At 36.4% G+C, this 25221-nt stretch overlaps 1 protein-coding gene across 13 annotated transcripts in view; it reads left to right on the plus strand.

Annotated features, from left to right (window-relative positions):
• The window catches only part of LOC111425201 (Calcium-independent receptor for alpha-latrotoxin), a 64934-nt gene that overhangs the window by 5051 nt on the left and 34662 nt on the right, over window positions 1–25221 (plus strand). For 11 of the 13 annotated variants that reach the window (XM_023059057.2, XM_023059056.2, XM_023059058.2 and 8 more), the window contains exon 2: window positions 14478–14555. In XM_023059057.2, the coding sequence (XP_022914825.1) occupies window positions 14547–14555 (9 nt within the window). In that variant the 5' untranslated portion in view covers window positions 14478–14546. Of the gene's footprint in view, window positions 1–14477; window positions 14556–23536; window positions 23848–25221 lie in introns of those variants that run through there. The other 2 variants (XM_023059060.2, XM_023059059.2) reach the window with 2 other exon arrangements.

Consider the following 25221-nt stretch of genomic DNA (forward strand, 5'->3'; position numbering starts at 1 on the left):
ATATGGACGTAGAATATGTTCTGAAGTAGCAAATGCTTCATCGCCTAAAATTATAAACGGCATGACAGTTCCGGTTTCCTCATTTGGTAGCAGTGTTGGGCCTGGTATATTTAACTGTCCTTTTTCAAGTAAACTGCCAAATTTTGATTTCTTGAAAATATTGGAATCACCTGCAGAACCATAGGCTCCAACTTCTATTGAAGTAAAACAGTAGTCGGAATCTGCTACTCCAAGCAACACAGTTGAAAAGAAACACTTATAGTTGAAGAATTCAGATCCACTGGAAGCAGGTTTTTTTATTCTAATATGTTTGCCGTCGATGGCTCCAATGCAGTTAGGAAAATTTGTTCGCTTGTAAAAATTGTTTGCTATATGTAACCAATCATCAGTATTTTTTGGTGGCATATATATAGACACTAAACATTCCCAAATAGCGATACATGTATCTCTCACAATTTCTCTTATTGTTGTTTGGCCAAGTAAATATTCAAAATGCAAAGAGGCGAAGCTGTTGCCTGTTGCCAAATATCTGTAAGAAACAATGTTATTATGGTAAACTTGATCTTGAACTGCAGTCAGTAAGATGTTAAAACTCGTATAACTCATTCTATAGTAACTGAAGAATTTCATGGGGTGGTCCTTCAATGTTTCAAACAGTTTATAAAATTGACCATTAAACAGTCGCTGACTAATGAGGAGATGAACCCAGAAACGTCTGTTCTTCCTTTTTCTTCTTTTGACAATCAACGCACAGACACATGCTACATCAGTAGCGTCCATGTTGAAATTTAAGACTGCAGCAACTATCTAGTCGATAGTGCGCTGAGCGGAAATCTAATGGCAACTTTTTAATCGAGCGATTTTTAAGTTGGTCAACAATAAAGTCGCGAGTGCGCGCTTGGCCTAAGCAAAGTGGGCAAGAGAAATAGCTGGAAATTATTTTGAAGTTCGTAATTCGACCGCTAGGGGGCGTAACTGCCATAGAGAAACATAAAATTCCCGCTATCTCAGAAAGTTAGACGATGAGCTATAACTTTGACAACATCATTTAGTAGCTTGGATAATAGCGCATCGCTTTTGTTTTGCAATATTTTTCATATCTGTCATAATAAGGGAAGGGGAGGCCAATGCGTTTTCAAATGTTTACATTTTAATATCTCCTGGACCATTCAACCGATTTGAATATTTTTGGTCTTGTTTGAAAGAGCATTTCATGCTCTTTTAAAAGATATTTTCAGAAAGACCGCTTGGTTTAAAACAAATAAGCTAGAGGGCGTTATCTGCAGCGGTTACATATTTTTGTGATTTTTGAAAAAAAATTAAATGGAACGGTACTATTTACTTCACAGACCGTTAATCACCATAAAATTTGCTAAATATTAGTGAAAACAGCATCTCGATATCTCCATCCATTCTCGAATTATAAAAGAAAATGTTAAAAATTCGTATATCTTAATCGGATCAAGTTACCTTAAGAAACAAATAAGAGAGAACAATAATTTTATTATCTAGAACCTTCTAGAACTCTTTATCCAAGCTTAGAACTGCTTCAAAACTACTTTTAATGCGTGTTGAAAAGCCAACGGATCAATGAAACATCAACAATGATAATAAAACAAAATAAACCAAAACACTTAGAATAACTTAAATTTTTGGCAAAAATAACTCACTAATGTGCTAAATGCCTTTCATAAACCTCGATGCATTTATTTAATCTAGTTTCGACGAAAAAAAAAGCGCTGCTTAAGTCTCGACCCTAGATACGTTTCTACTGGTATTTAGTGTTATGTCATATTTTCCCTGGTTATTGGTTTTTCTTGAAAAGTCAGGTCGTTTAGTCTACCCAATAGATAAAGGGGTGAAAGCAATGTGGATTTTTCTCGAATCAAGAATGCATATTATGCAAGTTTACATCAGCTTGTGGACAGATGCTTCATGCATCCATAGAATTTGTGATAAAAGGTTTGGATTTGCCCAAATCATATTTAAAAGTCAATGGTAATAGTTCAGTCTGTTATCATAATCGGTATCTGTTACGGCCTGATGTAAAACAACGTGGTGGAGATATTATTCTCTTGAGAACTCTTGTGGACAATTGTTTTCGGAGTTCCCAGATTGTGTGGGATCACATTGCGCACCAATATGATTTACGAATTCATAGAGATGTCTGAATGGGCTACACGTTGCCAGTTTTCCGTAATCGCTAAGTCAATCTTAAAAACACTTCTAGAGAAAAATGTCTTTCTTTGTCGTAATTGCATTGCACATTTTTGCCATGCAGTTGCATCGCTCTATCATACGCTTCACGTTAGTAAATGACATGTTTACAGTTACCATGGTAATATGATTTGCTTTTCTCGATGAGGCAACTGAATCCGATTGATGGCACTCAGCGATGCCATTGATGGCACTCAGATGGCAAACATGGCACAGTTTTTAACATTTTCTTCTATAACTCGAGAACGGGTGGCGATATCGAGATGCGGTTTTCACTAAAATTTAGCAAATTTTAAGGTGACTAAGGGTCTGTGAAGTAAATAGTATCGTTCCATTTAACTTTTCTTCAAAAATCACAAAAATATGTAATCGCTGCAGATAACGTCCTCTAGCTCATTTGTTTTAAAGCAGACGGTCTTACTGAAAATATCTTTAAAAAGAGCATAAAATGCTCTTTCAAACAACACCGAAAACATTCAAATCGGTTGAATGGTCTAGGAGATATTAAAATGTAAACATATGAAAACGCATTGGCCTCCCCCTCCCTTATTATGACAGATATGAGAAATATCGCAAAACAAAAGCGATGCGGTATTATCCAAGCTATTAAATGATGTTGTCAAAGTTATAGCGCATCGTCTAAGTTTCTGAGATAGCGGCAACTTTATGTTTCTCAATGGCAGTTACGCCCCCTAGCGGTCGAATTACGAACTTCAAAATAATTTCTAGCTATTTCTCTTGGTCACTTTGCTTATAAGGATTTTTTTCCCAAACCTCTTGGAATTACCGTTCTAGAGATACAGCCGCTCCGTACGCTTAACGGGACACCCTGTATATATTATCAAAGCGAATTCAGCAAAGTTTTATATTTTTCTTAATATTTATGCATCCGACAGCAAAAGCGAATGAGAGCAATATTGTTACGAATAAAATTTGCTACAACTTTACTTTCAAAAGATTGTTTATAATATGCTCTGAATCCCAAGTGATACCATTATCAATTTGTAAAACGGCGATTTCAGCAAATTTTTATATTTTTTTTAATATTTATGCATCTGAGAGCAAAAGTGAAAAAGAACTTTCTTCTAAAAATTAAGATATCTGCTGTGTCAATTAAAATAAAACACTCTGTATGTGTTTATAACCTCAAACTCTCCTTCATAACCTCAAAAAATTTCGTTTCTTAATTCGACGCCATTTTGAAGATAATAGAATATAAAATAAGAAATATAATAGAATGTGTGAGTAAAATTTAAGTGATTGGCTAAATAGATATAGAAGTTGACCTCGCGCGTCTCATTTGTTGATAAGAAATAGCGTAATTAAGTCTTAATAAGTCGAAGGAGGTATAAAGATAAAAGACGAGGGGCACTATTCATCAATTCAATATCAATAAGTTGAGTAGCTAGAGTGGCTTATCCAGTTCTGTGTATACGTAATGAGGCGCGGAGTTTCCACCGGGCCTGAGGCCGATAACCGGCCCCTCGACGACGACAACGGCGACGTCCTTTGTTTCTGCAGTTGCGCTATTCGGTGAAAAATTTCGGTTGCCGTCCCGAGGCTGCGACACATGTCCACTTGTCCTCCTGTCAAATCGGATAGGTGTTAACAAGACCCGGGTTCGTCGTTCCAATTCGGGTCTCTCTTCGGAGCCCCTCTTTGGAACCCCGCTTAATGGATCGCGCGATAGCATAATGCTGTTTGTATGTTCGAATCATACACAATCATATCTGGAAGATTAAAACATTCGGGTTCTGTATTTAAGCTCCTCGACCTGATCTCCATCCTCCCTTTCCCCTTTTCCGAAAACCATCTTCGTCTCTCGATACCTTTCGAAATTCCGCTCGACTTCTTTTCAAATTGGATCAACCATCTCTCTTTAAACTCACATTTTCTTGTATTATGTTAAATTGCAAATATATTAAATGATTAGTATTTTATAACAAAATTAATGAAGAATTATCTCTACTTAATGAAAGTCTTGTTTTCATCCTGCTTTTTTATTGCAATCAAGTAACGGTTATTAAATACTGTCCATTAACAGGAACAACCTCTTAGAGGAAATGGAAATTAAATAAAACTCATACTCATTAAGTATAATTTGTTTTTCATTTTTAGATAACTTATTTAATTAATTAAGAAAGTCTTTTATATAATAATAATGTTGTATAATAATAATGAAAGTTTCTTCCGTAGTGAGAAGCCGTCAAAATAGGTTTCGGAATCCATAGTAATTGAAAGAACTCGATGCAACCCACCAAGATGTTAACCTATTTAGTTCGTTGCAAACTTTTATAAAAGTCTAACATTAAAAATAAGTATGAGTCAGATGAAGTCGAATAATATAAACATTGTAGAAATGTTATGAGTATATTGTTCAAAGTACAATCTCAAGTGATATTAATATTAAACACTTTCTGGAAATCAATGGTTGTAAAGTAGTTTATTTCGTCGTCTACTGATAGCGAACAAACTGTTTGAACGTGACTGGTTCGCTAACAATGGATTAAAATTTCGTGCCGAATGCCGTACGGTTCGTTATTCGCGCTGTAATATCCGTAATTAATTTTAGATGAGTTCGTTTTGCATAATGTACAGGGTCCGCTCAAAAGTGTGGCGCCACAGAAATCATCCGGTTATATTGCGTTGCGTTATTAATAATAACGCTCCAACGAGAGCGGTAAAGCGTCCGCGCGCCAATAATTGGGGAACAAAAAAAATATTGTTTATACGTTATTCGAGAAATAAAATGTTAGGTCAGCGAAGGTCGTTCAACTCTTATTTAAGCCCGCTGACTGGCACTGACTGCTATTACTAAGTTGCAAGGTAGTCGAGGCAACATCTCTCCTTCGAAGAAAAATAAAAACTTGGTCCCGAACGTTTTCGGGGCTTCAGAAATTTTTCATTATTCTTCTTTCATTTTGCAACATTAAAATCGCACATGTACGAACAATTCTATATATTAACCTATTTCCAATCTAATCCTTAAACTTGGCAACAATTCCTACCGCTACAAATCTTCGAAAAATGAGACAACTTAATAAATAAAAATCTGCCAAATATCGCAATGCCAACTTAGAAATTCCAGCAAAACGAACCTATTAAAAAAAAAATTAATTATATAACAAACGAAATAAATACAATAAATAAAAACTGTGGTCCCTTTATACAAAATAAAAATAAAATATCATGATTTAAACTGAACAATAGAAACACCAGATGTATGAACAAAAGGTAATATACACACGACTAACGGGAAAGACAATCTTATAAAACGATAAATACTATATACACAATTATACACGACAAAAACGTAAGGCACCATAAACCAAATTATCCTTTCTTAAAAAATAACAAATTATTTTCGAAAATGAAAACATTTTATTTTATCGAGCTGGGATTCAGCTCGATTCTTACCTTTATTGCTTTGAAACTTTTTGAGACCATAAAAGAGCATTTGAGATTTTAAACTTTTAAAAATTGTCTCTTTGAAAAAATTGACAATTGAAAATGTGGTTAAAGAAAAAAATTTTTTTCTTCAAAACAGTTAGGAATTTAGAAATGAAATTTCTTGAGGTTATAAAGGAATGTTTGTACCGAATTTTAAGTTTCCCGGATAAACAGTTTTTTTAATAATAAATTTTAAAAATTAAATTAATAAAAAAATTTTATTTAAATCTTTTTGAGGTTATAAATGAATATGTTATACAAAATTTCGGAGTTGATTAATAAATTTTGTGCGTATTTTTAAAAATTGATTTAATTTGATTTTTGAGTAAGATTAAAAAAATTGTTTTTTCCAAGACGATTAAGGCTTAAGAAACGAACATTCATTAAAGATGAGATTAAAGATAAGTAACACTCAACTTTATCGCATTTTTGTCCGTGGTAGATTAAAATTGGCGATGAAATTTTTGAATTAAAGTTTCTAATATATGCGTTAACACATTATAAAGAGACCGCAAATATCTTTTGTTATTTGTTGTGTTATTTTATTTGTATTTTGTGGTATTTTATTAAATAAGAATAAAATTCTTATTTATATGGTTGTGGTTATTTCCTGGCGATGATTAAGTGGGTCGAAATCGGTTAAAATTTTAATTAAAAAGAAAACGAGTGCAATGAGTAACTTATGTTAGAGTTTTTTTTAATTGTGGTGCTATTATGGTATAGTTCTGTGGAAAGTTTTAGCATCCCACGTCGATTCGCGCGTAAGCTAAAAGCGTTACCAACTAATTCCCAAACTATGCTTTCAGAGTTTGCTACTGATTACGGTCGTCGTTCGAAATTATGAATATAAATGGTTTTCACATCTGACCGGTCTCCGGCGTGACAATGCGCGTGTCATAATCAGTTGAACGCAAGTTTGTGCACTATGTCGTTGTTAAAAACTGTTTCTCCCGCATGCAACAAAACTATCTCGTGTTTCTACAAAACTGTGTCAAACTGTTCTTAAACATTTTCGCCTCCATCATCAATTATACACGTTTGAGAGTCCTCTAGAGAGAACACTCGACATAATAGAATACATTTTTAATTTTTCCTTTAGAGTATTCAAAGTAATGGTGACCTGGGTTGTTTGTTAAACTATAAAAGCCCAGCTATTTGCGACGCATGTCACAGTAGTTATCCGCTATTAATAACTTAGTTTTGCCATCGTTCGTGAGAAAAACCACAGGTGCAGTTACAAATTTGATGAAGATGACGCCGCTATAACCTACATCCGATGGAATTCAATTATTACTAATAACAATTTGCCCCTCGCCCCCACCTTTCCCTGACAGCTTGAACGTGATTGTATGTAATTGCGTTTTGAAATCAACAATATCGATAGGGTAAAGGGGTTTGATCATTTGAATATGAATCATTTAATTCAAAGAATTTCCAGTGGCAGTTAATGATTAGATAGCGTTTACGAATTAATTTTGGTATTGACTTTATTTAACTTTTACGAATAATTTAATAAATGATATTAGTCACGTCGTAATTAATCATTTTGAATATTAATGATGTAATGCAAAGAGTTTCTAGTCAATTTTAAAATTGCCTTTATTAACCCTTACGCAGTATTACTTAAAGGTCATTATTAAAAATACGTTCGAGCATAATTTTATGGTAATTTTAGATTGTAATGCACAAATGGTTCGGGAAAGTATGAGTAAAAGAAGTAATGAAGACGTAATAACGGCAAAAATCGGTCGTATAGGTTAATAAGGAATGCAAGGGTAAAATGGTGCAAAAAGAGAGGCCGTTTATAGGCGACGTGAATAGGTGGCCAGAGCGTCGTAATTTTAAACCAGTTTTAATATAATTACAGGTTTGCGAGCAACATAGACACCGCGCAACAAGAATAATTATTTTAATTTCGAGGAAATAAGAGCAGCGACAAACGGACGTCTGGGTAAAAGGCCATTTTCGACCTTGCGGCCACCTCGGTTAGAGGAGGATCCGGCGCTAAATGACTATTCCTCTGGATATATTAAAACCGCCCCCGTTTTTCCGAACACTCGGGAGCCCCCCTGTTTCAATTTGCCCACATCGGGGGTTGCGAAATATTAAACTACCTCCGACGATCGATATTTTATACCTTACCTTTCGCGCAGAAATCGTGAAAATTTGCTCTTCTCGTTATTTATTCGTTTTTCGAACGGAAGAACTACGGAGATTGGTCAATTAACGTTTAATTAATCGCGGGAACGTTCGTTCGCCTCCCATCTAACCCTTATTCATCCGCGCGAAAGGGGCCACTTCGTCGTACCGTCCTTAATTAATAGAGCGCAACTATTTCGGCCCAACCAACATCACCCTTTTTCCTATTTAATTGCTACCCAAAAATAAGGAATTTGTTTAATTTTCATCTAAAAACATTAATTTCATTAATTTTTTAAGAAGAATAAGCCAAACTTCATTTTATACACCCAAAGTGAAATTGCTTGAATTTATGATACTTAATTAATGATACTTTTTGAGGTTAGGTTGTACCAAGTTATAGGCTTCCAAGTTTTCCAACTTTTAATTTCGCTTTTGTTGAAAGTGAGATTAATTAAAAAAATTGTTTTTTTGCAAAACGATTAGAAATGAAGAAATGAAATTTTTTGAGGTTAGGTTATACCAAATTATAAGATTTACTAATTTTTTTGAAGAATTAAAAACTAATTTAGTAGTTAGTTTCTTTTTGTTAAAATTTCAAAGTTGTAAGATTTGTGGGATCATGACTCGATTTGGTTAAACAAGATGGCTGACCGCTAGATTTCGCTCAGCATGATACCCAGAAGTTTGCAAGTTCGCAAATTGGGCGAAACTTGGTCGGGGGTTCGGACGAGGGTGCTGTATAGATTCGCCAGGAGGATGTAAAAAAAAAAATTCGCGCGAGCCGTGAAGTTGGTCAGGATAAAGGGTGAAGAGAATTTGCATATCATCCAGGGCGGGACCTTGACGTTGTTCATTTTAAACAGGGAGCGAGTGTAAACTTGTCCGGTCCGTAATAAACTCATTTCCATTTTGATGGTGGCAAAGCGAACTAAACCGCGCGGACAACGGGAGCTGCTCGAAATCTCAAAGAGGATTTTTTCCCCCTGACTTTTGAATATTTCATTTTCGGAACGATGGAATAGAAGCGTGGTAGTGGAGGGAATGACATTTCTGTGTCAGCCTAATTGGCCATGCGAATGCAGAAAAGTTTCTAGATAAACATCCAAAAGTTTGAATTAGTCGCAGTCACTTGGATATAGTCGAGCGGTAGTAAACAAAATATAAATTCCCTTTATCTGACTTGAACAAGGAGTTTCAGGGAGCCATCTACTCGATTTTATTGCCACCCACCCCTACACCAACGGGAATCGCCCGAAGGGAAAAATCGCACTCGTTGCTTTCAAAAACTACCACCCCCAACTCAATGTTTGACCATTCGCTTTTGTCCATTGTTTGACATTTGCAACGTGCTCAACGTCCAACCGCAAATTACTAATTATATATTCATCCTGTAGTATTTGCATTCCGGATAAAAGCAAATAAAACACACGGCGCGCTCCAACCCCTAAATGCGGAACCGTTTTCATTTTAACTGCAAACATTTGCCGACGCCGTTTTTGCCTCCAAGCGCGAGCTCGTGTCTGCGACAATATCATCTCCAAATTGCATCTATCGATCTCTACACTGCTTCCTGGCTCTCCGACGACATCGACGACGACGACGACGTTTCCTTGGAAGGAAACTGAAAAATTGAACACGTCGACGCTACCAACGTCTTCGGTCTCCGTTTTCCACACCGATTAACTTCACTGCATTTCAAAATTAAAATTTCTTATGTGTACTTAAAAGTATTGAATTCAAAAAAATTTTTTAAGGGATGAATTTTGTGTGTAATATTCGTATTTTTGCGAATTGTTTTAAAAACAAAAAAATAAATAAAAAAATGGTTTGTGGTTTTTAATGGGATTATTTACAATGTGAACTTTTCAGGTGAAGTGCTTTTGAAATGCAGGGAAAGGTCACGTATGTAAAATTAGTTTAAAAACTTTTGGACAGAAGCAGGGTGAGTTAATTTAGAGGCATGATAAATTTAAAATTTAATTTATACTACGCACGGAGAGGCCGCGGACGATGAGGTGGCGGTTGTTTCGTCGTCCGAGAGTGGTTAAAATAAAAAATCGATGCCTCGCCGAGGCCATTAACATACGTTTCCCAATCGCATCGTAAGAATCTTTCGCCCCCGCCGACGAGCGGGGGATTCGCAGGTATCCATGGTAATTCGTAATGAGATTAAAATTCGATCAGTTTCTATTTGCCTGCCAGACTTGCTAAAGCAATTACCTTGAAGTTTCCGCGCAGCTCCGACGTTCATTTTATTAACTAGTTTGCCCGGGCCCCCTTCCTCAAACCAATATTGACTTTACGCGACAAAAATTAATATCTAAAAATAAAAGCAAACATTTGACGTAGTTATCCGTATTTGCCGGCCGAGTTCGACATCTATAATACTGGCTGGCTTTCGGGCGTATAACTTACCGTGTGTAAAGTCCCGGACCCGTCCATTAACAAGGAATCCACACTGAGATAACCGAGTACCTTAAAATATCCATTAAAAGGAACAAAAATTCTAGATAACCACTTGTCCCCGCTGTCACTAAGTGGTATTTGATTTAAGGCCGTAAAGAGACGACGTTACGCTTACGGTACGTACGTCCGTGGAATTCAATAAAACGTCAAAACGTCCCCATTTGAATAAATTTTAAAAAACTGGTATCACTTTCTTTCAACTCTTCAGATTCGAAAAAACTTCCTAAACGATTCTTCACCTGTCCTCGGATTTTTCTTAATTTATCGACCATAGATTTTTTAATTCATCCAACTTCATTTCCGTCACGTTGTTCCCCTCGCTATATAAATATTCAATAAGACGACGGCGGTAATTATCGACTTTAAATTCACGTCGACGCATCCTATTTTACTGACGCATAGATCCATAAATAAACTTCTATTGTCAAATTTCTATTAAGGTCAAAACTATTTTTATATCAAAATCAATTTTTAAATTAAAACTTAACTCTACGTGTCATCGAATAAATCATTATTTAGAACAGGTTGTGCTTTATATTGCATCGGTATATAGTTTCCAAAGCTACCACAACACCAACAAGTATTGTCAAACACGTCAAACTCTCTCAATGTGTACTACACCGACTTGGTGTAGTCTAATTTGCTCATATCGTTACCCACAAAATGTCATTTATGAACTTCGAATAAGGTCATTATGTATTAAAAAATTGTTTATTCTCTGGTCTAAGTTAATCCGAGGTCGCTTGCGCCCGAGGGGCTGCAAATGCTGACCAGATCTAGATTTATATAATTTTGGCCTTGTATCACAACAGATATGACGATTATTGGTGGAGATATGATAAAATGTTATAGAAAGAAAGTTGAATGATATATCACATTATTTGTAATATGCTCAGAATCCCGAGCGTTACTATTAACAACATGGAAAATTACGAATTTTCGACGTCTTGCTCCAGAGCCTCGGCCGCAAGCGACCTCGGCTTAAGCGGAAGATATCATTTAATCTGTGTTCTAAGTTAATGTGAAGTCTCGTACCTCGGCCGAGGCAGTACTATTGATAGGATATGTTTGCAATGTTGGACACATGCTCCAGGGCCTCGGCCGCAAGCGACCTCGGCTTAAGCGGAAGATATCATTTATTCTCAATTCGAAGTTAATCCGAGGTCGTTTGCGGCCGAGGCACTACAATTGATAAGATATGTTTGCAATGTTGGACAATACATGCTCCAGGACCTCGGTCGCAAGCGGCCTCGGCTTAACCAAAACATATTATTCATGATCAGTTGATAATAAATATATCTGTAAAATGTTGGACATCACATGCCACAGAGCCTCGGCCGCAAGCGACCTCGGCTTAAGTGGGAGATCACTTATTTTGCGTTCTAAATTAATGCGAAGTCACTTGCGGCCGAGGCAGTACAATTGATAAGGTATGTTTGCAATGTTGGACAATAGATGCTCCAGGGCCTCGGTCGCAAGCGACCTCGGCTTAACCAAAAATATTATTCATGATCAGTTGATAATAAATATATCTGTAAAATGTTGGACATCACATGCCACAGAGCCTCGGCCGCAAGCGACCTCGGCTTAAGTGGGAGATCACTTATTCTGCGTTCTAAATTAATGCGAAGTCACTTGCGGCCGAGGCAGTACAATTGATAAGGTATGTTTGCAATGTTGGACAATAGATGCTCCAGGGCCTCGGTCGCAAGCGACCTCGGCTTAACCAAAACATATTATTCATGATCAGTTGATAATAAATATATCTGTAAAATGTTGGACATCACATGCCACAGAGCCTCGGCCGCAAGCGACCTCGGCTTAAGTGGGAGATCACTTATTTTGCGTTCTAAATTAATGCGAAGTCACTTGCGGCCGAGGCAGTACAATTGATAAGGTATGTTTGCAATGTTGGACAATAGATGCTCCAGGGCCTCGGTCGCAAGCGACCTCGGCTTAACCAAAAATATTATTCATGATCAGTTGATAATAAATATATCTGTAAAATGTTGGACATCACATGCCACAGAGCCTCGGCCGCAAGCGACCTCGGCTTAAGTGGGAGATCACTTATTCTGCGTTCTAAATTAATGCGAAGTCACTTGCGGCCGAGGCAGTACAATTGATAAGGTATGTTTGCAATGTTGGACAATAGATGCTCCAGGGCCTCGGTCGCAAGCGACCTCGGCTTAACCAAAACATATTATTCATGATCAGTTGATAATAAATATATCTGTAAAATGTTGGACATCACATGCCCCAGAGCCTCGGCCGCAAGCGACCTCGGCTTAAGTGGGAGATCACTTATTCTGCGTTCTAAATTAATGCGAAGTCACTTGCGGCCGAGGCAGTACAATTGATAAGGTATGTTTGCAATGTTGGACAATACATGCTCCAGGACCTCGGTCGCAAGCGACCTCGGCTTAACCAAAACATATTATTCATGATCAGTTGATAATAAATATATCTGTAAAATGTTGGACATCACATGCCACAGAGCCTCGGCCGCAAGCGACCTCGGCTTAAGTGGGAGATCACTTATTCTGCGTTCTAAATTAATGCGAAGTCACTTGCGGCCGAGGCAGTACAATTGATAAGGTATGTTTGCAATGTTGGACAATACATGCTCCAGGGCCTCGGTCGCAAGCGACCTCGGCTTAACCAAAACATATTATTCATGATCAGTTGATAATAAATATATCTGTAAAATGTTGGACATCACATGCCACAGAGCCTCGGCCGCAAGCGACCTCGGCTTAAGTGGGAGATCACTTATTCTGCGTTCTAAATTAATGCGAAGTCACTTGCGGCCGAGGCAGTACAATTGATAAGATATGTTTGCAATGTTGGACAACACATGCTCCAGGGCCTCGGTCGCAAGCGACCTCGGCTTAACCAAAACATATTATTCATGATCAGTTGATAATATATCTGTAAAATGTTGAACATGACATGCATGTTTTAATCGCAAATTAATATTACATCTGATTTTCTGTTTAAAGTTAACCCAAGATTTACCTTTTATGACTAAATTCAGAAGGCAAAGGTTTAATAGATTATTATTATCTACGGCGCAACATTTTCACTTTCAATTCAAAGGCTTTAGCCTTGATATTGTCTTTGACGTTAATAGCTCCGTCGGCCACTTTCGAGAGATTCTGAGCAAAAAGGCAATTAAAACTCGCACCGAAATAGCTTTTTCTAACAATTCTTAATGTTGGTATCGCAAGAAAAAAAAATTCTCTTAATGCTGGCTCCCACGTTTCAGTTACTTTCATTCTTTTGTGCATGAAAGACATTCGAGAATAAACCAAACAATTTACCAACCAATTTTTCCGTCTCTAATCAAAAACCGATAAATCGTACGGGAATCATACCTTGCCGTAAAATTGTATTTCTCAGTTCTTTAAGAAGTCGCAACATAATCGAATAAATTAAAATTGAATTGAAAGGGCAACGTTATCAATAAAAAAATATTTTGTTAATTGATTTAAATTATGGTGCCATCGACACCACCTCTGGTGGTCGCGTTATCAAATGATGCTATAGAAACGTCCACTAATTATGATCTATCGCAATGAAACAACAACAAACTTCTTGGGTATATCAAAATTGCTTCTTATGTACGGCTTCGTAAGGTTACTTAATGTTCCGTTAACGTCTCGGGCGTTCTATGCTTTTATTAACTTGTTTAGCACGACCTTATACGTACATAATATCGCTGTCGATGAAAAAATGATCGTGACGTCACATTTACGAACTGGTCAATCAATAATCCAGCCATAGTATTCAGGGTTGATGTATTGATTAATGTGGAAAAAAAGGGATTTTTTTTCTGAGACTCAAGATGTACAGAAAATGCAGCCCTTTGAGGACAAAAAGGAGGGTGGTACAATTGAAACAAAGGCAGGGACCAATCCACGTAATGAAAAAAGCATGCGCCCTTGAAATATTGTATGTAGGAAAAAAGGAAATTACATAGTGAAAAGCTTTCAAGGGAATATTATTGTTATAATTTAGCGATTTCATTGATTAAGATTATCGATTTTCTTTCGTGGTTTATTACTCTTATTGTTGGATGAACTCGTGAACAAACGATTGCGGTTCTTTCGTTTCATTTATCTTTTTTTACCACGACTTTTAATTAAATCCTCAACGAAAACTGTTCTGTAATCATCATCACATTTTTTTTGTCTTTACAGGTAATCTCGCTGTCCGAAATCAACGGAGAAAATATGAAATTTTTTTGTAAGAAGTCCGTCGAACACTGAATGCCAAAGGTAAGGAATTTTCAATTTATTATTGTCGAGTACAATGTGTTAATTAATTATCGTCCCCGTATGCAACCAATATCAGGATGTTGTATTGCAGTATTGCAATACCAATACTGTAATATTGGTTGCATATTTGTAATGATGACGTCTACTTATTGTAGGTCATCCCAAGTTTGTGTAAAGAGATAATGTATCGTTTAAAGATTAAAATTCCAACTAACGCAACCTTATGTTAAGATAAGTTTCCGACAATTTTCGATAAAGCCACTTTATTCTAACGCATTTACTTTAAATGGACAGAACCGTATTTGGCAATCCATCAGCGCCCACCAATTTAATTTCCGAATCAGTTTGTTTGTTCAATAGAAATTGATATAAATAATAACAAATGTATATTAAGGATTTAAAAAATATTATTATTTAGTTATTATGTCATTACTATAAATAGTTAATGTTTTTGGTTTATCGCCAATAATTACAAGTGGTTAAGTCAGGTTTAAATGTAGAAAATTTTATAGAGATTTAACAAGGTTTATAATTAGAAAAGAACGATATAGAGAGAAAGAAACCGGTTGTGAGAATATAAAAATAGTTGTCTAAAAATATTCGAAAATGAAGATACGTGTTCGAAATGTCCCTCGACGTTTTCCCCGTGCATATCGCTTTAGTTTACAGAAGATAACGCATCCTCTACAAACAGCACTATTGATCTCCGAGACCGCAAATATTTAGCCTTCTCAGCGGGATTATTTTGAAAGCGACCCATTAGGAGTTCGGGAATGGGCCCGTTTTAAACTTTGAGCAATGATTTATCGAAGTAATTAATAATTTATTAGCATCTCGAAAACGTTCCGGCTAATTTTTTAAAACGAGTAGTCCTCGAAAAGTCTTCTTCGCCCTCCAGGGCTAGATAAGGGAGAGAAATGTAAAAATTATCGATTAACTATATATTCAACCCGATTAATTCAATAGATTAGAGGGGAACTCTATTGGGTGGGGTGCGATTTCAGTTCGCATTAGGGTGGGACAGTTGCATTTTGATATGTGATTTAGGTAACATCTATTTTATGGACGGTAACGGCATTGGGGGACCATATGTTAATGGAACACTCGTCACGATCGAATTGTATCAACTATACGTTCACAGTTCAATGTGATATTTGTCTATCTTTATCGCTTTGCTCTATATATAATCGAATTCAGATGACGCATTTCCGAACAAAAAATTATCTCACTTCATACTTTTTTTTTTTTTAATATAATGTTATTTTAAAGTAATGTTTGCAATAATATATACAGTTTGTTTGATTTTAACTGTCACAGCAGATATCTTAATTATTTATGGAAGGGAACATCATTATATTTTTAATTATGTTTATTTGTTCATAATATAATTTTTTACGTAGATTCGGCTGATGATGAGCTAAGCTCGAAACCGGTTCCGAATAAATTGATATTAAGCAAGTAAGAAGTTTTTTATATAGTTTAAATTTAAATCTTGCAACGTGAATCCCAAACATATAGATTGAAATCAGATTAAAAGTTATAGCAATTTTTTTTCTCTCAAATTACTTTTGCTCTCATAAATATCAAGAAAAATGCGAAACTCATAACACATCTGATCGGATCAGCACATTGCAAGGGATCTCGGCTAAAAAACTTAGAATTAATGACATCACCTGATCAACTTAAAAATGTTATAATTTTTTAATAAATCCTATAACTTTTGGAATTATATAAGACAGAAAACAACGACCTCTCGACTTCCTGGAAAAATGATGCGTGATAAGTCCACCTACACTGATCCTGAAAAAATAGTTAATGCTTTTGCAGATCAATTCTCTGGAGTATATTCTGGTGTCTCTGCTTATAACATGGTTGATGTACACTCTACGTATTTGTTGCAGATGTCACCGAAGAAGAGGTTCTTCATTTCCTAAAAAGGTTACCTAATAAATTTACTGCTGGTGATGATGATCTTCCTGCATTTTTCATGCGTGATTGCTGTGCAGTTTTTGCAGTTCCGCTTCATTTAATAATTAACCTATCCTTAAGCACTTGCTCGTTTCCTAAACTTTGGAAGCGCTCACGCATTGTTCCTGTATTCAAGCATGGCGAACGTACCAACATTACTGATTATCGTTATTGTCCAATTTCGCTAAGGTATTTGAACAGATTATTTACAAAATGATTTATCCACAGGTTCAGTCATTTGTGTCACCATATCAGCATGGGTTTATCAAGCGTCGTTCGACCATTACCAACCTCGCGGTGGTTACTGAGGTAATTTGTGAATCTTTGGATAGGGGCGGTTAGGTAGATGATGATGACTGATTTTTCTAAAACATTTGACATGATTAATCATGACGTCCTCTTGTATAAACTTAGTGCTTTTGGCTTATCTCCTAAGTTTATGAAACTATTTGCCTCTTACCTATCAGGTCGTATAAACTATGTGTACTACAACGGTTATGCGTCTATGGAGTTTACGGCTAGGTCTGGTGTTCCTCAGGGCTCAAATCTACTATTTGTTATCTTCTTGACTGACCTTCTAGACAAATTTTCATCAAGCGTACTAGCTTATGAGGATGATCTGAAACTATTCCGACCTATTTTTGCGGACCGTGATGTTGTCAATCTTCAGTCGGATTTGGATGTCTTGGTGGAATGGTGTAACCGTTATCAGCTAAAGATTAATGCCAATAAGTGCGGTGCAGTTAGTTTTACACGCAAGCTGTCTCCTCTTCCATCTTCTTATTATATAGAAGGTGTTCTTCTTGAGAAATTATCTACAATCAAGGATCTGTAACTTTTGTACCTCACATCAAAAATATTGCATCTTCTGCAGCGAGGATGCTTGGTTTCGTTTTGCGCACCTCGCGTGCTTTTTCTGATATCGGTGTGTACAAGACCTTTGTATTGTCCAAATTGGAATATGGCTCTGTAATTTGGTCGCCACATTATGTGTGTCATAGACTTATATTGGAGAGAATTCAGAGGAGATTTCTCAAATATTTGTCTCTACGCCTGGACGGATCATACCCGGATCGTGGAATGGATTACGCATCCCTGCTGCGACGTCACAATTTTTCTGCACTAGACGTAAGAAGAGATGACCAGTGCATTAAGTTTTTGCAGAAGTTAGTGCAAGGTGAATTGGATTGTGGTTAACAATAACACGTAGTACAAATCAGTTTTATTTGAGGAATTGCAGATCCAATGTTTTAGCCAACTCCCCGGTGCAGAGGATGTGTAAACTAACTAACAATCAATAATAGTGTAAGAGTGTTTATGTGAATTATATTTGTTTTATGGCATGTGTTATTTCTTATTTTCTTTTTCTTGTAATATTGTCCTGTAATTGATCTTTGTTGGGCAATAAAGTGAATTATTATTATTATTATTATTATAATGAAGTAATAGTTTTGTGGGAAATAAATAAAGGATTGTAGTGGTAAAAGTAGTAATAATAAGATGATTGTCGAGATGAAACTAATTATTTTTGGTAATCCTTTTAAAGCGTTTGAACGAACAATGGTGTTTATCCCTCGGCATATTTTGTATCGGGTCCCAACCGCAGCTTTTGTCGCCCGAAATTCACCATGTAATGCAAACTCGTTCAATACTGAACGCTCATCAAAATGGTATGACGTACTGATGCCGGCTCGACAAAAGGAACTTTGAAAACCCTGTTTACCTCGCGCGCGAACGCAAATAACCACCTTTAGTCCTTATTCGCAGCGGCATAACGATCAAATTCGTTTCAAATGGTCTACCGCGCGTGCGATGTTCCACCATCCTTATTATTCGACGCCATTGGGTCGATAATCCCATTGAACCACTCTGAAAACAACCGGCTTCGCCCGAATACCAAGCCTTGGTATTAATACGGAAATATATCCTGATATAAACTGACACAGGTGGATGTTATTTTTTGTTTTTCATACGAAGGGGTCACTCGAATTGTTATCCGTGCGTTGACCCGGTTTTTGCGGAAAAGCTGCTGCTGGAGCGGTAGATATTAACAGTGACATATCCGCAATGTTACCGATAATCAGATTAATAGTTTTCCCCTCCCCAATCTTTTTCCATTTCGGATAACGTTAAATATCGAGGGAGAATCAAAATCTAATCTATCTCGGCAACATTAATTAAAACAAACTCTTGCAAGTTTGCTTGTCAAGTTTTAATTATAACTATAGTTCACGCTTTGTTTGCGGTCGGATTTTGTACATTATTGATTTTTACGTCACGTAGAACAAGTCTTTTATATTCGGGGATAATTTCAGTTTTAGGGATGGACGATTTTAGCTTCCTGTCATCAACTAGGATGGATAATACCAATCAAATACACCACAAGTTCATTTCAAATATCATCAAAATTTTGTTGAAAATTCTAAAAAATCGACTTTTTAATTTTAAAGGAATGCGTAACATTTTTAACGGGATGTATATTAATTGAATGACTCCGCGATGTCGTCACCCGTTAAAAATAAAAATGAACACTTCTTGATAAGCGTCATCAAGAAATAACGTGAAACAATTGACTCATATACGATTTAATAAAGTAATAATTGCTGTTTTTAAAACGGGTTTAACCCAATCGAATACATTTGAAAGCGATAAACGCAATTTCTAACTAAGTGCACAGACGACGGCCTTCCGATATAAAAATACGAACGGAATATGCAACACGATCCGGTGGAGTAATTCAATTCAGAACTATTTGATAAATGCGACGTTGCGAAAGATCTCTTCGACTGTTGGCAACACCTACATGGGCAGGATTGCGAGCCATAGTGCTCTCTCTATATCCAAACGTCGTACTTGTAATTTATTACAAATACCGACCGACACTGTAAACATAATTATTTTTTAATGTTCGCGAAGCGAAGAATGTCGAGAATTATTATTTATGCCCTCGAATGCACCTAGTTACCGTGTTCCACACACTGTGCCGAGGCCTAACCGGCATTGAAACGTTCACTTCGGCGAGAACGTGATTTCGCTCTTTTCCGATCAACTCAACGGAGGGGGCGAGTCGAACACTTTGAACCATCTCGAACGCGTCAAGATGGCGAAGTGAATTCCGTGACGTCACAATCCTCCACCGACTACGATTTCTGGACGATTCCTCCCGGAAAAGGGTGCATATTCATTAACTTTGGTCGCTGCTCGCTTAACACACGCCGCTTTAAATTTGCATTTTTTACTCAAAGGACTTGATTTACGATTCACCTCCCCTTTCCCTTTACTTCTAAATGTTTTAATTACTCGACTGTTCTTTTTCCTTTTTTATTTCCTATGCCGCTTTGGGGTTGCTAAAAGCCGATGAGTAAGCGAGGGTAACAATCGATTTAAGGGACCCATATGGTCCACATTATGCGAAACGACGACGGAAGGACGTCGGAATAAACACGTCATATTTTCTCGGATTAACGGATGACTAACAGATATGCCATGATAAGTGGAGAGGGATTTCGTCTACACAAAATGGGGAGAAAATGCCTTCTCTTTAAAAATCTAAATATTTTATTATTATTCCACCTGTATGATTACCATAAAAATGTTTTGTACACCTTAGATGTAAGAATTAAACATATTAGGCTGAGGCACCATCATCTATACTAATTGTAAGCCGAGATCCTACAATTTACACTAAGCCGAGGTTGCTCTACAATCCACACTAAATCGCAAAAATAATATAGCTAGGCGAATTTGGATTGCGGTTAAGTGATAATAATAATAATAAAGATGCACCTCTTGAAATCGTCGGCAAAAAATATTATAGCGTTTATAAAAAAACTTGGAAAGTAGAAAGAAGTCATAAAATATTAAATAATCAAAAATCGATAATGATAGCATTGTTTTATTCGTCAAAAACAATTCAAGTAAAACCATTGTTCAGTATTGATCAGTTTTACAAGGAATTGATACAGAATTCTGTGCTAACAAAAAAAACTCCAAACTTGTATAATAATTTACATATTAAATTTTTCCTACCCATATCATTCCAAGTCCCACTTTTACTCATTTTCTGAATCCTACTAATTCTATTGGTTATTAATTAAATAAAACACCTGTGCCATGAGGGTCCAAAAAGGATGCGTAATGATAATTGAAAAGGGTGTAAACAATTTTTACACAAAATTTGATGAGGGAAAAATTGAGTGGGAAAAAGTGTGATAAAGAGAGAGAGATGGATTATTTTTTGTGTCGAACCCCGCACGTCTGGCACTCATTGATAAACTGCTGGCGAAAATTGAACGCGCCTCGAGGTTCCCCTTCGTTCGCGAAACTATTCTAAAACATCACCGAATGGCCCTATTCAAAACCCCTCCTATCTGGATCCCGCGCGACCGAGCGCCAAAAACTAAATTAGCGAAATGAATCCTTTCAATTTTTTTTTGTGTGCGTCTCCGTGCCGAGTAGAAAAGTTATAATTGCATTTAAAACGAAATTAATCCACGAATTCTCGAAATGCACCCGGTAACTTAATTTGTTAACATTTCGCAAATATTTACGTTTCCAGATAATTCTGAAACCAAAATCGGGGTAACGAGAAAAAGAAACAAACACAAAAAAAAGCGAGTTAATTTAAACGCTGAAAACACGGACATTGTTTTAGCGGAGCGCAGAAAGGACAGATAAAATTAAAAAAAATTAACTCTGAAATACTAAATTAGCCAAATAAATCCTTTCAATCCTTTTGCCTGCGGGTTAAGTTAAAAAAAGTTATAATAGCGTTTCAAACGACGTTAATACGCTGCTTTTCTATTTATACGAGGAGCACATAAAATTCACCTCGCAAACGTAATCAGTTTTTTTACGTGTACTCGGTTTAATACTCATAAAACGAGGTGAGAGGACAGTATTCTCTCTTTATTTTTTTTTTTTCTTTAATCATTATGGCACATAAAATTTACCTAAAAAATGCATTATGATATCGTGACCTATACTTTTAATTTTTACGTTTAATTATCATTAAATTTCATCTTCTACTTTTTCAAGTTTTATGGTAATTATTTATTAATTTAAAATTATCAAACTGCAAATCAGTAGTTGTTCTGTAGTTCTGTTCAATTTTGACACACCAAAAGTTTCTCTTATTGTTTCTGACCAGAATAGAATAGGTCTTTTGATCTTCTTGCTTTTTGCGATCTTTTTGCATTTTTCTTCTAAGTTTCTGGGTCTGGTTGTTAAATATAGTTTTGTCTAAATATTAAACGGTAGGGGACATGTTCAGAAATGGCATTAGATGTAATAATTAAATATACTAAGCCGAGGTCGCTTGCGACCGAGGCTCTACAATCTGCACTAAGCCGAGATCCTACAATATATACTAAGCCGAGGTCGCTTGCGGCCGAGGCAGCACAATTTACACTAAGCCGAGGTTGCTTGAGGCCGAGGCTCCACAATTTGTACTAAGCAGAGATCGTTTGAGGCCGAGGCTCTACAATCTACACTAAACCGAAGAAATAATATGTGACCTATACTTTTAATTTTTACGTTTAATTATCATTAAATTTCATATTCTACTTTTTCAAGTTTTATGGTAATTATTTATTAATATATTATCTTTAAAATTATCAAACTACAAATCAGTAGTTGTTCTGTAGTTCTGTTCAATTTTGACACTTATACCAAAAGTTTCTCTTATTGTTTCTGGCCAGAATAGAATAGGTCTTTTGATCTTCTTGCTTTTTGCGATCTTTTTGCATTTTTCTTCTAAGTTTCTGGGTCTGGTTGTTAAATATAGTTTTGTCTAAATATTAAATGGTAGGTGACATGTTCAAAAATGGCATTAGATGTAATAATTAAATATACTAAGCCGAGGTCGCTTGCGGCCGAGGCTCTACAATCTGCACTAAGCCGAGATCCTACAATATATACTAAGCCGAGGTCGCTTGCGGCCGAGGCAGCACAATTTACACTAAGCCGAGTTTGCTTGAGGCCGAGGCTCCACAATTTGCACTAAGCAGAGATCGTTTGAGGCCGAAGCTCTACAATCTACACTAAACCGAAGAAACAATATGTGACCTATACTTTTAATTTTTACGTTTAATTATGATTAAATTTCATCTTCTACTTTTTCAAGTTTTATGGTAATTATTTATTAATATATTATCTTTAAAATTATCCAACTGCAAATAAGTAGTTGTTTTAATAAAAGTTTTTCTAATTATTTCTGGCCAGAACAGAATAGGTCTTTTGATCTTTTTGCATTTTTCTTCTAAGTTTCTGGGTCTGGTTGTTAAATATAGTTTTAGAAATGGCAGAAAATTTAATTATCTCTTGGGGTTCCAAATGATCCTATGGTATTATAAGTATTAAAGAATGTTGTGAAAAACTTTTGATATGATATATCTTTGATGATGGTTATAAAATTTTGTTTCAAATCTGGATGTTTTTTTTATATAAGAAGATGAAAAAGAATTTTTAAGATATTGTTTCATGGGAGTTATAAAGAGTAATAGAACCATGACATGGACGCAAAAAAAACAGGTGTAGAAAGGCGTACAAGACATTAGAGGGCCAAGAAGTTTGAAAAGAATGTGGCGACGTGAGTAGACGTGAGTAGTCGAGAGAAGTTAAAGTCGAGGATTAAAGCTAAAGCAAAAAAAAAGAGATGGATAAAGAAAAGAAAAGAAAAGAGAGGAGAAGAAAAAGGCGAGACCATGGCGTTTTGATGCCGGACAAGCTTAACGCGGTTATTATGAAAATTTCTGGCGGCCGCGCGGCGAGAATTGACCCATAAAATGACGGTAATTATAGTAAATAAAATCGTAAACGGGGTGGCCGCCGAATCGGGTGGTTTTTAATTTAAATAAATAGCGGCCCCGCGCGGCAAACAAAGGGATCGCGGATGACTACCTGGCGACCGGGCGAGAATCCCTCAAAATTGAACGTTCGAACGTAGTGCGCATGACCCGGAGCGATACACTCTGGCTCCGGCAGCCTTGTGATTCCTCCTCGTCGGCGGCGGACACTTCGCCAGTACATTGCGCGGCATCGTTTCGTTTCGTGCTGTGTGTGCGGTTACGAAAACGGTATCTCGAGATAATGTGTATGTGAGAGATGCAATGTGTTACTACTCCACTAGTAACAATAAGAATCCCCATCGATATGTGTAAAACCGAATCGGTGGCGAATAGTTAAAAATAGAGCCGGGTTCTATTTCTTTCTTTTTTCCCGGATTAACACACTATGCCCGAGCAGGAACTTGCTCTCCTCATCGAAAGTCACAAAGTTCCAGAAGAAGGAGAAGAAGAAGAAAATACGTTACCCTACTGGTAAAGTACGTATTGAATGTAAAATGAAAAAGTTTCCTTGCGTATGTGTGAGTTCTTTGGTGTTCGTTTTTAATTGAACCGGTTGGATTTATAATTTATGCGCGGCGCATAAATCAAACGAGCGCGATTTCCCCGAATGGGAATATCATTTTCCGAAATTCCGAATTTCGCGGACACTTCATTACCCCAACGTTTTTTATTAATAATATTGCGTTTTTATACGTTTCCCGATGAACAACAAAGCCGCGCTTGCTAATCCGACAGCTCACCTCGCGCCGCTGCGCCCGCGGCTATTTTTCATTTACTCCCAAATTTATTATTTAGCTATTTTAATATTTTAAACGCTTTTAACAATATGTTTTACCTCCGTTTTACAGCTGTTCCCTTTCAATACACTTTTCCTTGTTTTCATCACTTGCCGTCGGAAAAATTTACTTCCAACACTTTTTTTTAATATTTTTTATATAAATAAATTGTATATAAATAACAAAAATATGTATTGAAAGGTTTTTTTGTTTAATATGCTGTTATTTGAAATTAAAATATCACACTAGTATTAAAAAGTATCAATTTACTCCCTCGTTACATAAATAACTTAAATGTACATAATTCGAAAATGAAATTTTTCGAAAAAATTTAAATTCTTCCTACATAAAAGGAACATAATTACGCTATGTGCAGATGCAATTCCCGATTACGTCGCCGAATAAATACATATTCACGAACGCTCGAAATGGTTGATTTATGTGCATTTTTACGTGACATTACTCCGTTCAGTAGCTAACTTACAAATATAACCGCAAATCGTAGCCTATATTACAATAAGTGAATAATTCTCGAAGACGATATCAACATCCAGGATGTTTAATCATAAAGATAACACAAATATCCTCAATCAATAACAATTCATCCTTTTATTATTTATTATTTGCTATTTACTATTCTTATCAAGCAAACAAAAATATATTTCATATTATTACAAAATGAGTTCGATTCCGCTTAAGCGGAATTACTTATATATAGTACGGTTTTTAAATGTAAGGTTATAAGGTGTCGCGTCTACGTTTGGAGTCTGCGCAAAACGTCGCAGGTTTACCACTCATTACCGGACGATCGATGGCGGGTCACTTATGAAAGAACGCGAAAATAGAACGCGGAGGCGACGAAAACGTCGCGTATACCAATCTGGACGTGGTCCAATGCGGCGCCGCGACGCTTGAATGGGCCGCGGGACTCGGAGGCGCCCCGTTTAAAAGCGCTAAAACCGAGAAAGTACCACGTAAATAGCACATAAACCCCGCTCATAATCGTCTCAGGAATTTCGCTTTTCGGTTCAATCACATTTTTAAGGATATTAAAACACATAAAAATTATTTTCC

This window comes from Onthophagus taurus, chromosome 8 (assembly GCF_036711975.1).
Source record: "Onthophagus taurus isolate NC chromosome 8, IU_Otau_3.0, whole genome shotgun sequence".
NCBI classification, from domain to species: domain Eukaryota; kingdom Metazoa; phylum Arthropoda; class Insecta; order Coleoptera; family Scarabaeidae; genus Onthophagus; species Onthophagus taurus.